Here is a 15,415-nt window from a genome sequence, read left to right as displayed (position 1 = left end):
TTTTTCCCTTTTGTATTTCAGAATATTAGAAGTATTTTTCTTTGCATCTATTTATATGTCTTTTTAGCCTTTTGGAAATAATTTTACTGTTTTAACTTGTATCTGACTCTCAGGACATTCATATGTGTTTTTAAAAATCCATTATCATTAAATTACAGAGTAATTTGTATTTTAAAAGGTAGGATCCTTTGGTGTCTGTCAGATGCATGTTACCATGGCAACCTAATAGCATACTGCAAATCCTAGGCCAAGCACAGCAAATAAAAAACATCGTCATCATGTAGCACACCATCTTCTGTGTAGTACAGAATCTCACATTCATTTTAAGAAGCTTAACCACATTTATCTACATGCACCTCCCTCCCCCAGTTTTACTTGAAAAACTGCCATTTTTTCATGGTAAAATACTTAAATCAGTCAGGTGATGTCTGAGTGCCTGCTAACTGCAAGATCATTATTGGGCATTAATGAAAACAGTATCTAAAAAGGCATTTAGCATGGGGAAAACCAAACGGTAATGTGTCCTCTTTGCTTTCCTGCAATAAATAAATTACTGCTCAGTAATTGAGAAGGAAATAGAGAATGGGTGGGAGAGAAGAAGGTATTTTTGGGAAAATAATGGCATGGTGGTATTCCAGGGAATTTAAGTTAGCAACAAGCTGAAAACTAATATACATTGACTCTCGTTGTTAAATAGTTTGAGAAATAGGTTGGCTTTTCAAGTTTTAACTTGTTTAAGAGATTCAAAATTAACATTCAATTATTTGAAAAAAAAAGATGTTGAATATTATGTAATTGTGACTGTAATGTTAGTATTGTCTCAGGCATTTGTTTAGGTTAAATGTCCTTCAGATTTGATCTAATAAATACCTTTTAGATGGCATTTGTTTTAGCATGATTAGGTTCTTCATTGCCTTCAGGATAGGATAAAGTCCAAGTTTTAAAATGTTTACAACAGTTCTTCTCAAACTCTAATGCACTTGTGAATCTCCTGAGATCTTGTTAAAAATGAAGTTTCTAATTCATTTGGTTTAGGAAGGGGCCTGAGATTCTGGATATCTAATACATTCCCAGGAGATGTAGATGCTACTTGCTGGTCCCTGGATGGACCATACTTTGAATATCAAGTCTGTAAGTCATTCTCTGGTTGGCTTCTTCTCTGCTGCTCTAGCTTAATTGCTTGCCAGCTATGCCTTACAATTTATGGCACTGTGTCATGGACTTGCTTATAGTATCCCCTGTACTAAGCAGTTTGTAGTGTGCGGTCCAGGACTCTTTCAAAGGGTCTACAAAGTCAAACAGTTTTCATAGTAACAGTCAGATGTTATTTGCCTTTTTCACTCTCATTCACTTATGAGCGAATGGAATTTTCCAAAGGTTATGAGACGTGATGATGCCATTGCTCTGAGGACTGATAGAACGTGTACATGTGTGTTCTTTGTTTTAAAAGTTTCTCAGTTTTAATTTACAGTATGGTAGATATTGATAGGGATAAATAAAAAGCTCTTTGAAGTCCTGAGTACTTTTTAAGAGCTCAGCCACAACCTTTGAGAACTGCTGCCCTATGTGTTGTGTTAGGCTGTGGACGCAAAGATTCAGATCTAGAACTTTACCGGAGCTCTTTCCTTAGCCTCAGTGACTCCAGGGATGAGTAGGAATTTTGGTGTTCCACATGGTTTCCATGTACTTTTGCAGGGTGGCCTCTTTACCTCTCTGGGCAATGGTAAAAGGTCTCATGTGACACTATCCAATGGAAAATGGGAGTAGGTAGCACCCTATTACTGCCTGATCAGGGTAGACATCTAGGCTTCCTAGGTGGGCCCCATTTACACCGTTATCATGGCTCCCTATTTGGCCTACATAGCCTTCTCTGACACTAGCCTGATTGGGATGTGGAAATGCCTCCTTATGGCCTTACAAGGTGGAAGTCCAGGCTACCTACTTGGCCTTTGCTAGTGTGTGTGTTGTTGGGGGAGTAGAGGGAGCATCACAGTTTGTGTGTGTGTGTGTGTGTGTGGTATTTGGCTGAAGTAAAACAATTATTGTGTAAAAGTTTTCTGTCTTGTTAGGATGCCCTTTTTCTGGTCCTTTGGCTAGAGAGAGCAAGCTTTCGTTAGGCCTTTTTTCCCCCTACACCCTTTGGTGTTTCCTCAGTTGCTGTCTTCTCCAAGTCTGGGGTATTTGAAGCAAAACAAAAACTCAGGGAACTCATCATGATGTCATTCCTTGTGTCCTAAGGTCCCTGGTCAATCTCCCTCCTTCCCATTCAGAGTTGTGTTATGTTTGTTATATATGTAATTTCCAAAGTTTTTAGTTTTACCTTAGCAGGAGGAATAGGGGAAAATATATCTATTCCATTTTCCTGGAAGTGGAAGCCTCTGATTGCTTTTTTTTAGCTTGCACTTTGAGAGAAAGAATAAAAGATTGAACTCTAGACCCACTGCATAGCCCTTATATTTGGTTGTATAAAAAATATGAATAAACATTAAAATATTCCCATTAAAGAAACCTAGATTTGATAAAGTTAAAGATCTAGTTTTTGGAGAAAATATTTCAAAATTTAATTAAATAGAATTTGCATGAAGGAGTCATGACTACAGATGAGGATTTTATAAAACATAGGTAATCTTGTGTAGTAAATGTGAGGCTTTACATTATCAATGTTTTGCAAAATGAAATTACAGAAAAATCGATTCAGGAGGATATAGTGAACCTGTAAAAACTGGTATACAAGAAAGAAATTTAAATGATTTCATAAAGTTAACTTTCAAACAGTCTCCACTTTCTAATAGCTTTAATTCTACTTCTTTCTCTCTTTGAAAAAACATTTAATGTGTCATGCGGTAGAAGTGATTTCAGAGCATTAAAAGGATGGGAAAACCACTCAGTTCATTTAATGAGGCATGCATTGTCAAAATAACCAAGCCTGACAAAGATAGTTCCCCAAAATATGCACAGGTATTTCTGCAAGATTGGTTATGTCAATATAAGTTTGGAAAGTAGTGGATTAAAAAATTAAACACTGTGTATGGATGTCTCTTCCTCTCTCACCCTCCTTTTCTTGCTCACATTCCTTCTCTAGAGGCCCCATTCGGGTTCCTGCACATCTCTTGGAACACCACTCCACGAGTCTCCCACCCTCTGACACACATACACTAAGACTGGCTTTGTTGCCCTGTATGCATATCATCACATATGGCTGTCATCTCTAGTGAGGACTAATAGGAGTCCGTCAGTCCAAAATCAAGAGAGAGAAAACCTCAGTTACTCTCTTGCTGCCCAGGTACCTGGTACAGACCTGGTTGCTACGGTATAGTACTTGAAGGACTTAAATGGGTCAAGGCTAGAACTATTCTTCTTGTTCTTTCCTTGTATCTTAGACATTTTGATTACCTATATTGTGGATTTTTCTCTCCATTTACTCAATAAATAGTTATTAGGTACATATCATTTGAAGTCTTTTTTTTTTTTTCATTTGAAGTCTTAAATGTGTTTTTATAGAGAAAAATGGAAGCAACAATCAGTCATAACATTTAATTTTAATCACAGAGGCTTTAACTTGAGGTGCAGTTTTCATATGTTCAGAAAATCTTGTGTAATTTTAAATACATTAGTTTTCTAGGCATAAATTTTATAGTACATTTGTAAAAAAGTAGACAGCATGGACTATTTAGGGAATAGTTAAGGGAAACTACTAATAGTTTTATCTGAAAAATTGAATGATTGCTCTGGGATAATTTCAGAAGGCATATGACATCTCTATTAATAGATCTAGGAAACTAGAAGCCACAGTTTCACAAATAAAATCTTTTACTTTTTGTGAGTTTAAGAGTCAAAACATTTAGGTAGGCCCATATCAATAAAATCTTGGCCATGAATAACTCTGAAGTAAAATCAGCTAGTGTAGCATGTACACATGATTTAAAAAGACAACAACATTACATTTATTACCTTATACTTCTGCAGGTTAGAAGTTTGACATGACTCCTGGGGCTAAAACCAAGACAGCAGTTGGGCTGTGTTTCTTCCTAGTGACTCGAGGGGAGAATCTGTTTCATTGTCTTTCTAGCCTCTAGTAGCCACTGGTGTTCTTTGGCTTATGGCCCCTTCCTCCTGTACAGATGATATTTTTATTTTTTTAAAAGTAAAAACGAATGGACATAGTACTTAAAATTTAAGCTTTGTCTCATTTATTTTGTTAAGTTTAATATGAATGGAACCATCATATGGATGCCTGTACTTGATTTACTGCATTGTTACTCTAATATATGTTCAGACCCGATGGCCAAAAGAAAGGAAGAAAATTTCTTCTCTCCTGAAAATGCCAAAAGACCAAGACAAGAAGAGCTGGATTACTTTGACAAAGACGGTGATGAAGATGAATGTACAGTTTCTTTCACTAATGGTACCTCTACTTTGGTAAGTGCAAAATTTGGGGCCTGGCATGGTTCTCATGTCTGGTTTATATGTCATATTCTTGATAATTCAATGTAAGGATAATTCAATGTATGATTTAAGGAAAAACCTAAGGTAAAATAATATGACTACTTTTGACATTTATGTTAATTATCGGAAACAATTGGTAAAACAATAAAAGAGCTTATTCTTTGGAATAATCAATAAATTTGACAAACCTCTGGTAAGGCCAACAAAGGGAAGAAGAGAAAGAAGGCACAAATTACCGGTAACAAAACTGTAGCATCAACCCTGCAGGCTTCAGAAGGACAGTAAGGGACGTGACATGACATGATGTTCAATATCATTTGTTATTGGGGAAGTACAAATTAAGACCACAATGAGATATTACTACACACCCATCGGAATGACTAAAATTAAAAACAGTGACAACAGTGACAAGTTCAAATGCTGGCAAGGATGCAGAGAAACTGGATCATTCATAGATTGCTGGTGGGAATGTAAAATAATACAGCCACTCTGAAAAGTAGTTTGGCTGTTCTTTTTTTTTTAATTCACCATGCACCCTATAACCCAGCATTTGTCCCGGAGAAATGAAGATGTACCTTCACACAAACTTCTATACATGAATTTTTTTTTTAAGACTTTATTCATTTATTTGACAGAGAGAGACACAGCAAGAGAGGGAACACAAGCAGGGGGAGTGGGAGAGGGAGTAGCAGGCTTTCCGCTGAGCAGGGAGCCCGATGTGGGGCTCGGTCCCAAGACCCTGGGGTCATGAGCTGAGCTGAAGGCAGATGCTTAATGACTGAGCCACCCAGGCGCCCCTATACATGAATGTTTATAGCAGCTTTATTTATAATAGCCAAAAACTGAAACAACCCAGATGTCATTCAGTGAGTGAACAGGTTAAACACTATGGTACATTCATACCATGAAATACTACTTAGCAGTGAACTCCTGATGTAGGCAACAATAGCCATTTCTATAACATTTGTGAACTGACAGTGTTCTAGAAATATAGAACAGATTAGTGGACCAGGGGTTAAGGTCAGGATGGATTGGGTGGGATGTGGCTTGGCTATAAAAGGGCAACATGAGGGAATCCTTGGGGTGATGGAAATGTTCCGTATCCTGACTGGATCAATGTCAGTATCCCTGTTGTGATATTGTACTACAGTTTTTAAGATGTACCATGGGCAGAAACCAAGTAAAGAATTCACAGGATCCCTCTATTATTTCTTACAATGCATCTACAATTAGATCAAAATAAAAATTTACTTTAAAAAGTCTTCAACCATAATTTCCAATATTCTGCTCATACAAGGAAGTAAATGTTTCTGCTTTTTAATAAGATGGCGCCCAGAAGAATAGAAACCGGGAGTTTTTAAAGACACTGTTAAAAAAGATTAAAAAATTTTATTGTACCAGTGGTTCTTAATCAAGGGGGTATTTTGCATCCCCCCCCACCCCAGGGGGACATTTAACAATATCTGTATATATTTTTGGTTATCACAACTTGGGGTTAGATGTGTGCTACTATCATCTAGTGGGTAGAAGCTAGGGATATTGTTAAAATTCTCAAAATGCACCAAACAGCCCCCCTCCAACAAAAAATTACCTGACTCAAAACACTAGCATTGTCCTATTAAGAAACTATGTAATACAATTATTAGATCCTTTAAGGACTTTAGAATGAGTGATTACTCATAGAAGGTTCCCATTTAATTTCATCTTACTCATTGAAGTTAAGGTTATTTGCTTACTATAACTTTTTTCATTAGTAACCCTGCTGAACTTTCTCCAAATGCTTAGATGATTATAGTGAGTTTATTAGACAGATTAATTGTTTTCTGTCTTCCCCTCTCTCTCTCTCTCTTTTTTTTCTTTTGTTAATAGACCGCAGCAGAAGTTGGAATAATTGAGAGTATTCAGCTAAAAAACTTCATGTGTCATTCGATGCTTGGACCCTTTAAATTTGGTTCTAATGTCAACTTTGTTGTTGGCAACAATGGAAGTAAGTGCTTTTGTCCTCCTTATTTGACTTTGAGCGGTACTTTAATGCATTAACTTTTTAAAATAGGTGTCTGAATGCTGATAAATGTAAGTTTTAGATCTATAACTTGCAGTCATGAATATTTTCAGTATTTGCTGCCAGTCTACATTTTAAGAAAATAATGAGTTAACTCTAGGTCTGTCATTTATGTAGTAAGAATAAACATTTCCTGCTTATTTTTTTTTTATCCATTTACTTTGAAATTCATACCATAGAAGAGTGGACAAGCTACCCTCATTGTGATTGAGGCAGCCTTGCATCTTACACCTATTAAATGTTATAATAGAGCATAAACAGAGTGCCGTGGAATCCAAACATGAAAGAAACTACTTCTCACCGTGGCCAATGAAGCTTAAAGAGGAGGTGTTATTTGAGGTGGTACTTGAATGAATAGGACAGGTTCTGTAGGTCTTACTGGGGAAGAAGAGGCTGAGATGTTTCATGCAAAGATTGCGTGTCAGCACAGGTTTGAAGGTTTAGAAATAGATGTGCATGGACAGTGGTGAACAACCTTAGATGGCTTTATCATATCCTACATGATAGGGAGGGGTAGTAACTGACACTTGAGAGTGCTGTTGTAGGTGATATTGGTGAGAACCTTGAATGCCATGATAAAGATTTTGGTGTTTTATTCAAAAGTCAGTGGAGAACCAATTAAAGTTTATGAGGAAGGGATGACACAGTCTAGATTTGTGAAACAAAGTGGCCTCCTCGTGGAGAATGGATTAGAAGGGGAGAGACACAGGGGTTAGAAAGACCTGTTAGGCAGCTTTTGTGATGGACCAGCCAGGCCTGAGCTGTTGACAGTTTGATTGAGCCAGTACACGGAAAGGAGGCTTGTCAGGGTCTACAGCTGGTGGTGGTGCTTAGAAAGGACTGTAGGTGAGTGCAGCTCCACATTCTGTTCAGTGTTTAGTTGTCGTTCTTTGTTTCCCCTGCTCTGTGTTCAGTCAAGAGGAAAATGTTTTCAGAAGGAGAGAATGGACAGAGGGATCATTGCTACTGGGAGGCCCCGCAGGACAAGAAATAAGGAAAGACTGGTGGGTCCTGCAATTAGGTCTTGTCTTTTTTTTGTTTTTAATTTTGAAGCAGTGATTTTATTAATAAAACTGAGAGAAGAAGAAATAATGTAAATAGTGGAGGCAATAAATTTGGAAATAAAGAAACAGAGATTTAGAGACTCAAAAGGCATTCCAGGAACTAAATCAGGTTAACCAGTGCTATATTTGGGTTAATTTAGGGTATATCGTGGAAAATGATAGGCTGGTAAGAGTTGATTGAATTGGTTGATTGTGGAGTTCAGAAAATGATTACGTATTCTGGGTAATTGTTTAGATTTTAAAATTTCAGCTTGTGGTATTTTATATCTGTTAGCATAAAAAGAAGTGTACTTTTCAGAAAGCTAGCAAATGAATAATATTCAAATTAGGAATAATAATTGTCAAAATATTACATAGAAACATTCATCTGTATGACTGATGATTTTTTCATATTTAAGTTCATTCATTCATTTGTTAAATACCAGAGTGCCTATATGGGCCGCTATTGGAGATACAACATTGAATAAAACAAACAACATCCCTGTCCCAATGGAGTTGCTTGCATTCAAGGGTTGTTAAAAATAGTTTATTACTTCTGTGAATTTATGGGAAAAAGTAAATTATGTCTAAATTAGAATGTAATAAAAATTAGATGAATCAAGTATACATGTGTAATTAGAAAAGATAGACTCGTTTTTAATATATTGGCTGATGGACCAAGATGAAACAATGAGAGTTGTAGGTTGGGAAGCTATCAACCATTTTTTTCCATTTCCTTATCAGTGACAAAAATTTGATTCCTGAAATGTACTAATTTTTTTTCTAATAGCAGAGCTAAATATCTCGTGATAGGAACAACTTTTTTAAGTTCGCTGAAAGAAAATGGTAACTGAAGTGTAACACTTCATTTCAGGGTTAGAACTAATTTGCATTTTCATTCAGAAATCTTTTTACATCAAATGGTGGGAGTCAGCCTTTTCGTTTCTGTCTCTTTAATGAATGTGATTTCTTCAACACCTGTCTCTAGGTGGGAAGAGCGCCGTACTCACAGCTCTCATCGTTGGCCTTGGAGGAAAAGCTGTCGCTACTAATAGAGGCTCTTCTTTAAAAGGTTTTGTGAAGGATGGACAGAAGTAAGTGTAAGAAGCAGCTGCTGTAGATTCCCAGTTCATATATATATATGATAGGAAATGAATTGGCTTCCCAGAACTAGAGCAGAACAGTCCTCTCTTTCCATCCCTTTCTCTTGCTCCCTGTTTCCAGCATGGCCAGTGTTGCCTGTTACTCTCTTCAGACAGAACGCTTATGTAAAGTACTACCACGTGCCTGCCCACTTATACTCTTGTTTCTGTTACCTTTTTGGAGGAAAGAACTAGCAGTGATAAATCTATATATTTCTGCTTAAGGGAATATTTATAAACAATTGACTTTCCTGGCTCTTGACCCAAACTTCACCAAGTCCACGTTGGTATGATACAGGCGAAAGCAGAGTCAGTGACCAGCTAAGGGTCCCTACACAAAATTTCTGCCTCCAGTCCCTAAGAATTCCAAAAAAGTGTTCTGCTCTCTCTTTAATTTTATGTCCTTTACTCAGGTGGTTTGCCAGTGAGTTTGATTTGAGGACCACAACCACACATCTGTTTGTGGTCCATCTTGACTCTTGGAGAATGGTCATATAACTACTCTCATTGGCTCTATGCTTATATTTCTTTCTTTTTTTAAGATTTTATTTATTTATTTATTTATTTCAAAGAGAGAGCACAAGGGTGGGGGAGCAGAGGAATAAAGTAACTCCATACTGAGAGTGGAGCCCAATGCGGGGCTCGATCCCACAACCCTGAGATTATGACCTGAGCTGATGCTTAACTGACTGAGCTACCCAGGCACCCCACTTGTATTTCGTTTTGATATAACTTGCCTTTGTGTAACTTTATATTAATTGCCTAGTTTGCATTATCATAGACTTAGGTCCTTTTGCCCATTAGGAGTACTCTTCAGGCTGAACTCCTTATTCTTCTTAATACAGCTTCAGGTAATTCTGAAGGGATCCTTGTGTCTTCTAAAAACTAGAAGTGCCAAACTCTGTTATACTAGCTGTCAGAGTGAGGCTACTCCCATTGCTCATTTCTCTTTTGCATGCCCTGTGTCCAGAACCTCTGGAACTTTGATAATTAACAGTGATCTTTTTTCGTATAATAGACTTTCCTTCTGCTCAGTGTCATATCCATTTGACTTCTTTAATTTTATTACTAAAAAATAGAACGAGGATGGAATGTGAACCAGGATTGCAGTTTTATTGTGTATCTCTCAGAAAACTATAAGGAATCTTAACCCTAAGCCAGGGTTCCAAGTAGCCTCAGGAGAAGGGGTGAAGATACACAGAAAATAATTTCTCCATGCTGTATGGCCTTGGAAAAGAACTATTTGGTAACAATTCTCCAGTGTATTTTCTGTCTCTCCTTATCTTATTTGGGTCCCAGCCCAGCAAGGTCTTCTCCCTTCCGTAGTCCCCAACCAAATGATACCTGAAGTCAAAAATTAGTTATTTCAACATTTTTAATGGCCCCCGCTCTGTTTCAATTCATTATACTTAACTATACATGTCTTAGTTGTCCAAACAACCACCTGGTCTACCTAGCCAGATAACACATTGATTTTTCAAATAGGAACTTCAGGAAAAAAAATTTTTTTTTCTCTGTACCAGTGTTTTATGTCTCAATTAAATATTTTTTTGGTTTTTTGCCATTTGGGAAGTATCTAGACCAGAGCAGAAACTTCTTTCTGAGACTTGTCCTCAAAATATCATTTTAAAAAAGAAAAAAAAAGGCCAGCTCACACAAATCACCAACTTTCAAGGATACAGCTGCCTATAGATAGGATTATTAATATATTTTAAATAGTTAATAACAATTAAAAGCTTTTCCTGAGCTCAGTTTCCTTTTTACTAACCTTGTCTGAAAAAGTAGCTTAAAAAAACAGCTTTATCAAACCCATTACTATTCCTCATTCCCTTTCTCATTTAAAAAGTTGGATATCTATGAATTTCATGGGCCGCCTGGGTGGCTCGGTTGAGGGTCTGACTCTTGATTTCGGCTCAGGTCATGATCTCAGGGTTGTGGGATCCAGCCCTATGACGGGCTCCACGCTCAGTAGGGATTCCACTTCTCTCTCTGTCCCCCTGCCCCTTCCCACACCCCATTCATGAGTAAGCACGCACTCTCTCTCTCTCTCTCAAATAAATAAGTCATTTAAAAATAAATAAATAAAATATTCAGTATCTGTGAATTTCTTCTTATTTTATAGTCTCTGGTTCTGTCATCACTTTTTTACAGAATGAGCTCGTGGAGCTTTTCAGTTCTAGTTTTAGTCGATTCTGTATCTAAAATCGTGGCTGTCCCACTTTGCCTGAAGAAGGTCTCTTGGTCAGGCTCAGGTTCGAGAGAGTCCTCAAGACTCTCTCCTTCCCCCCACGCCAAACATTACACTCCTCACTGATGGCCCATGGGCTCTCGGCTGCTTTTGTTGGGGGTTTCAACTCTCCATAGCAATGCTTGCCCAGTGAGGTTCAGAGAATCCAGAGAACTGTGCTGTGAGACACTTTACGTGGGGGTCAGCCCTCTGTCAGCCACCAACCCTTTACAGTGGTGCAGGGGCCTAATACAGCTCCTCCCATGGAAACCTCTCTCAGTGATCCAAGGTCTCATGCCCCTTGCTATTCAGGTTCTTCTTGAACGTGTTTAGTTCAGTCTTCCCTCCCTCGGCCTTCCTAATACTAGCCCTGGTGGCGTTGGGATCTTTGCACCAGTACCATTTTTGACATCAGCTGTGGCATTGGGAGTGGGTTATGGAGGGACAAAAACTACTACTCCTACTGTAGGTTTCTGATTTATTTAGTCAAGGCTACAGAACTTCTGCAGTTGAGCTAGGTACTCATCTGAAACAGAGCAGATGCATTATATTTTTACATGGCTTTTTCCTTGTTCCCGTTGTTCCTGTTATCCGTTCCCAGATACCTCTGTACAGATAGATTTTTCCAGAGCTGAGAAAGAAGCCACATTCTTTCTGTGGCACTGCTTGTTTGTGTTGTCATTCTGAAAGAACTCTGATCTGTAGTCTCTTCAGTTAAGGGTCTCCAGTGTTTATAGACATTGGGCTCCATGGCTCTTGACCCATATTCAGTATCAGCTCCATCAGGATGGTGAAGAGACAGCAGTTAGTGCCAGCAAAGTTGTCCATGTCTCCTTGTACAGGTGTTTTGAGCAGTTATTATGGAGCTTTCTCTTAAGCCTTAGTTTTTTTAAAAACTTGCCTTTCTTTATTCAGATCCTATCACAACAGGATACCAGTGCCTCCCAAGTTCTCACAGTACTAAAGGTAGTTATTAAATACAAGGAGTAGCTAGGAATGAAAATAATAAAATAGGTGTTTGCTAATCAAGAGAAATGTTTAATAATTCAGAGAGGAAATATAGTCATTTTATTTTTTTGTTTTTTTATTTAAATTCAATTTAATTAGCATTTAGTTGCAGAGGTAGAATTTAGAGATTCATCAGTTGCGTATAACACCCAGTTCTCATTCCATCAAGTGCCCTCCTTAATGTCCCATCACCCAGTTACCCCATCCCCCCCATTCACCTCCCCTCCAGCAACCCTTCATTTGTTTCTATCGTTAAGAGTCTCTTATGTTTCTTCCTCTCTGTTTCCATCTTATTTTATTTTTCCTTCCCTTCCCCTATGTTCATCTGTTTTGTTTCTTAATTTCCACATATGAGTGAAATTATATGATGTTTGTCTTTCTCTGACTGACTTATTTCACTTAGCCTAACACCTTCTAGTTCTATCCATGTCATTGCAAATGGCAAGATTTCATTCTTTTTGATGGCTGAGTAATAATCCAACGAATATATACACCACATCTTCTTTATCCATTCATCTATTGATGAACATCTGGGCTCTTTCCATATTTTGGCTATTATGGACATTGCTGCTATAAACATTGGGGTACAAGCCCCTTCAAATCACTGTGTTTGTATTCTTTGGATAAATACCCAGTAGTGCAATTGCTGGGTCGTAGAATAGCTCTATTTTTCACTTTTTGAGGAACCTCCATACTGTTTTCCAGAGTGGCTGCACCAGCTCATATTCCCACCAACAGTATAAGACAGTCCCCTCTTTCTCTGCATCCTTGCCAGCGTCTGTTTCCTGAGTTGTTAATTTTAGCCATTCTGACTGGTGTGAGGTGGTATCTCATTGTGGTTTTGATTCATATTTCCCTGATGTCATGTGGTATTGAGCTTGTTTTCACGTGCTGTTGGCCATTTGTATGTCTTCTTTGGAGAAATGTCTGTTCATGTCTTCTGCCCATTTCTTGACTGGATTTTTTGTTTTTTGGGTGTTGAGTTTGATAAGTTCTTTGTAGATTTTGGATACTAGCCCTTTATCTGATAAGACATTTGCAAATATCTTCTCCCATTCTGTAGGTTGCCTTTTATTTATTTTTTTATTTTTAAAGGCATCTGGTCTTTTTTTTTAAGATTTTATTTATTTATTTGACAGAGAGAGAGAGAGCACAAGCAGGGGGAGCAGCAGACAGGGGGAGGGGGAGAAGCAGGCTCCCAATGGAGCAGGGAGCCTGATGCAGGGCTCAATCCCAGGACCCTGGGATCATGACCTGAGCCGTAGGCAGACGCTCAACCGACTGAGCCACCCAGGCACCGCTACAGGTTGCCTTTTGGTTTTGTCGACTGTTTCCTTTGCTGTGCAAAAGCTTTTGATCTTGATGAAGTCCTAGTGGTTCCTTTTTGCTTTTGTTTCTCTGTAGTCACTTTATTTTTTAAATGTTTTTATGAGGTGCATTCACTTAATACTAGGTAATCATACTAGTTAGTAAAATAAAATATTTTCTGCTCTGTATAGTAGGCCAGCTGCCCTTCCCCTATTAATACTTTAGTTAATGGTTTTCAGCCTTGACTATTCATTAGAATCAACTCGGGAGCTTTTAAAAATCCTATTGATTACAATTTTTCAGGAACATATCCGCCCTAATTGTGTATTTCTGATTAAAACACACACACCCCAGCTTAGGGTAGTTTAGAAAAGGAGATTTATTGTAAAGATTCAGAGATACATATCTTAGAACCTGGAGGGAAGAAGTACAATTGGTTTTCATGAGTGACCGGAACTGAGAGACCTCAGAACCAAGTACTGTCTGTCTCTGGGCCTTTCTTTTTTGTGTCCCTGCCTTTCTCTCTGTGTCTGTGTCTCTAGGCCTCTGTCTGCCACTCCTTCTTTTAGGTCCATGCTGCAACCGTTCTGCTATACCGGCCTCCCTCACCCCTCACGTAATGGGCTGTGCTGTGTTGTGCTCCCTTCCCTCCATCTCCTTATGACAAGTCTGTGGGCTTGTGAATGTGTTTCTCTCTCTCTCTCTCTCGTCTCTGGAGTATATGTTCTCTTCCTTATATCTTAGCCAAGTCTTTGTTACTCTGTCTTCGTGTATGCAGTCATTGACCTCTTACCGCTTTAGTCTGTGGGGCGGTGTGTATAAGGAAGTGCTCTTGTGTTCTCTGTGTCTCTTATTCACTGGCAGTGTCTGTGTGTGTGTGTCTTTCTGTCTGTCTTGGTGGCTTCCCAGGAGCTTCTCCATGGATGCTCTCTGGAGCCTCTCATCAGGGGGTGATGTCCCAAACTGGTTTCTCTGGTCCTCGGAGGCCTCAAGGAATCACCAGCTCTCGACTTGGTTGTGCCTTCATTGGGGTTTCATTGGGGTTTGTTGATACAATTTTTCACTGTGAAGTAATCTAGATTTATGGAGGTGTTGCAAAGATAGTACGGTTTCCTTTAGACCCTTCGTCTGATTTTCCTTCATGTTGACATCTTAAGTAACGAAGGTACTTTTATCAAAGCTGTGCAGTTCACACTGTTACGGGTATTACTGAGGAAACTACAGACCTTGTTTGGATTGGACCACTTCTTAATTTGAATCTTTCAAGAAGAGAATCTGTTTCAGCTAGTGTCAGATTTCCGTATTTAGCTCAGTCCCTTGGGATAGGGTGGGGACTGCTGGTTGCTAAGCCCTGTCTCTGCTTGAGCACTCGCAGAGGAGAGGGTGAGGCCCCTTCAGTGTGCCTACTGTAATATCAGCTTACAGTAAAGTTTATCTGGAGTATGTTTTTCTGCAATTCCTACAAATGGGAGCAATTTGGGAATATGATTACAAATTCATGAAAACAAGTACTATTAAAGATTTCATTTAATTACCAGTTAAAGTAGTTTCACATTAAAGGACTTCAGCATTTTAGCATATGAGCCAGGAAAAAAAAAATTGTCTGCTTTTATGTTTAAGGAAATTTTAATGTATTTAGTAGTGTACTTATTGACATTGTTTTTCTACTCAGTCTTATTTTAATAAAAGTTAAAGTAGAAAAATAAAGATTGATATTTTTTCCTAGAATATATTAAAATATGCATGGCTGGGCGCCTGGGTGGCTCAGTTGGTTAATCGGCTGCCTTCGGCTTAGGTCATGATCCCAGGGTCCTGAGATCGAGTCCCGCATCGGGCTCCCTGCTCCGCGGGGAGCCTGCTTCTCCCTCTCCCTCTGCCTGCCTCTCTGTCTACTTGTGCTCTCTCTCTCTGGCAAATAAATAAATAAATAAATGAATAATCTTTAAAAAAATAAATAAATAAATAAAAATAATAAAATATGCATGGCTATCAATACTTTAAACTTCTTTAAAACTTTAAAAATAATTCTTCCATAATACCAATAAAACTTCAATAATTTTTGAGCTTTTGTTTATGTTTTTTGATATCAGATACTTTCATTTTTTTAATGCCAAGTATTTGAAAGATTAAAGTTGCTTCCTTTGATTCTGATCCTCTTAGAAAATGTTATTATTGGGCG

General features: G+C 38.2%; 1 protein-coding gene across 1 annotated transcript in view; it reads left to right on the top strand.

The window, feature by feature from the left end:
• The window catches only part of SMC6 (structural maintenance of chromosomes 6), a 76,810-nt gene that overhangs the window by 3,723 nt on the left and 57,672 nt on the right, over positions 1-15,415 (top strand). Inside the window, 3 exon segments of the mRNA XM_021697792.1 lie at positions 4,277-4,419; positions 6,316-6,433; positions 8,540-8,645. Coding sequence (XP_021553467.1) covers positions 4,282-4,419; positions 6,316-6,433; positions 8,540-8,645 — 362 coding nt within the window. The 5' untranslated portion in view covers positions 4,277-4,281.

The sequence above is a fragment of the Neomonachus schauinslandi genome, chromosome 10 (genome assembly GCF_002201575.2).
Source record: "Neomonachus schauinslandi chromosome 10, ASM220157v2, whole genome shotgun sequence".
NCBI classification, from domain to species: Eukaryota; Metazoa; Chordata; class Mammalia; order Carnivora; family Phocidae; genus Neomonachus; species Neomonachus schauinslandi.
The sequence above is the reverse complement of the archived record's forward strand: the minus strand, read 5'-3'. Positions and strand labels throughout refer to the sequence as shown.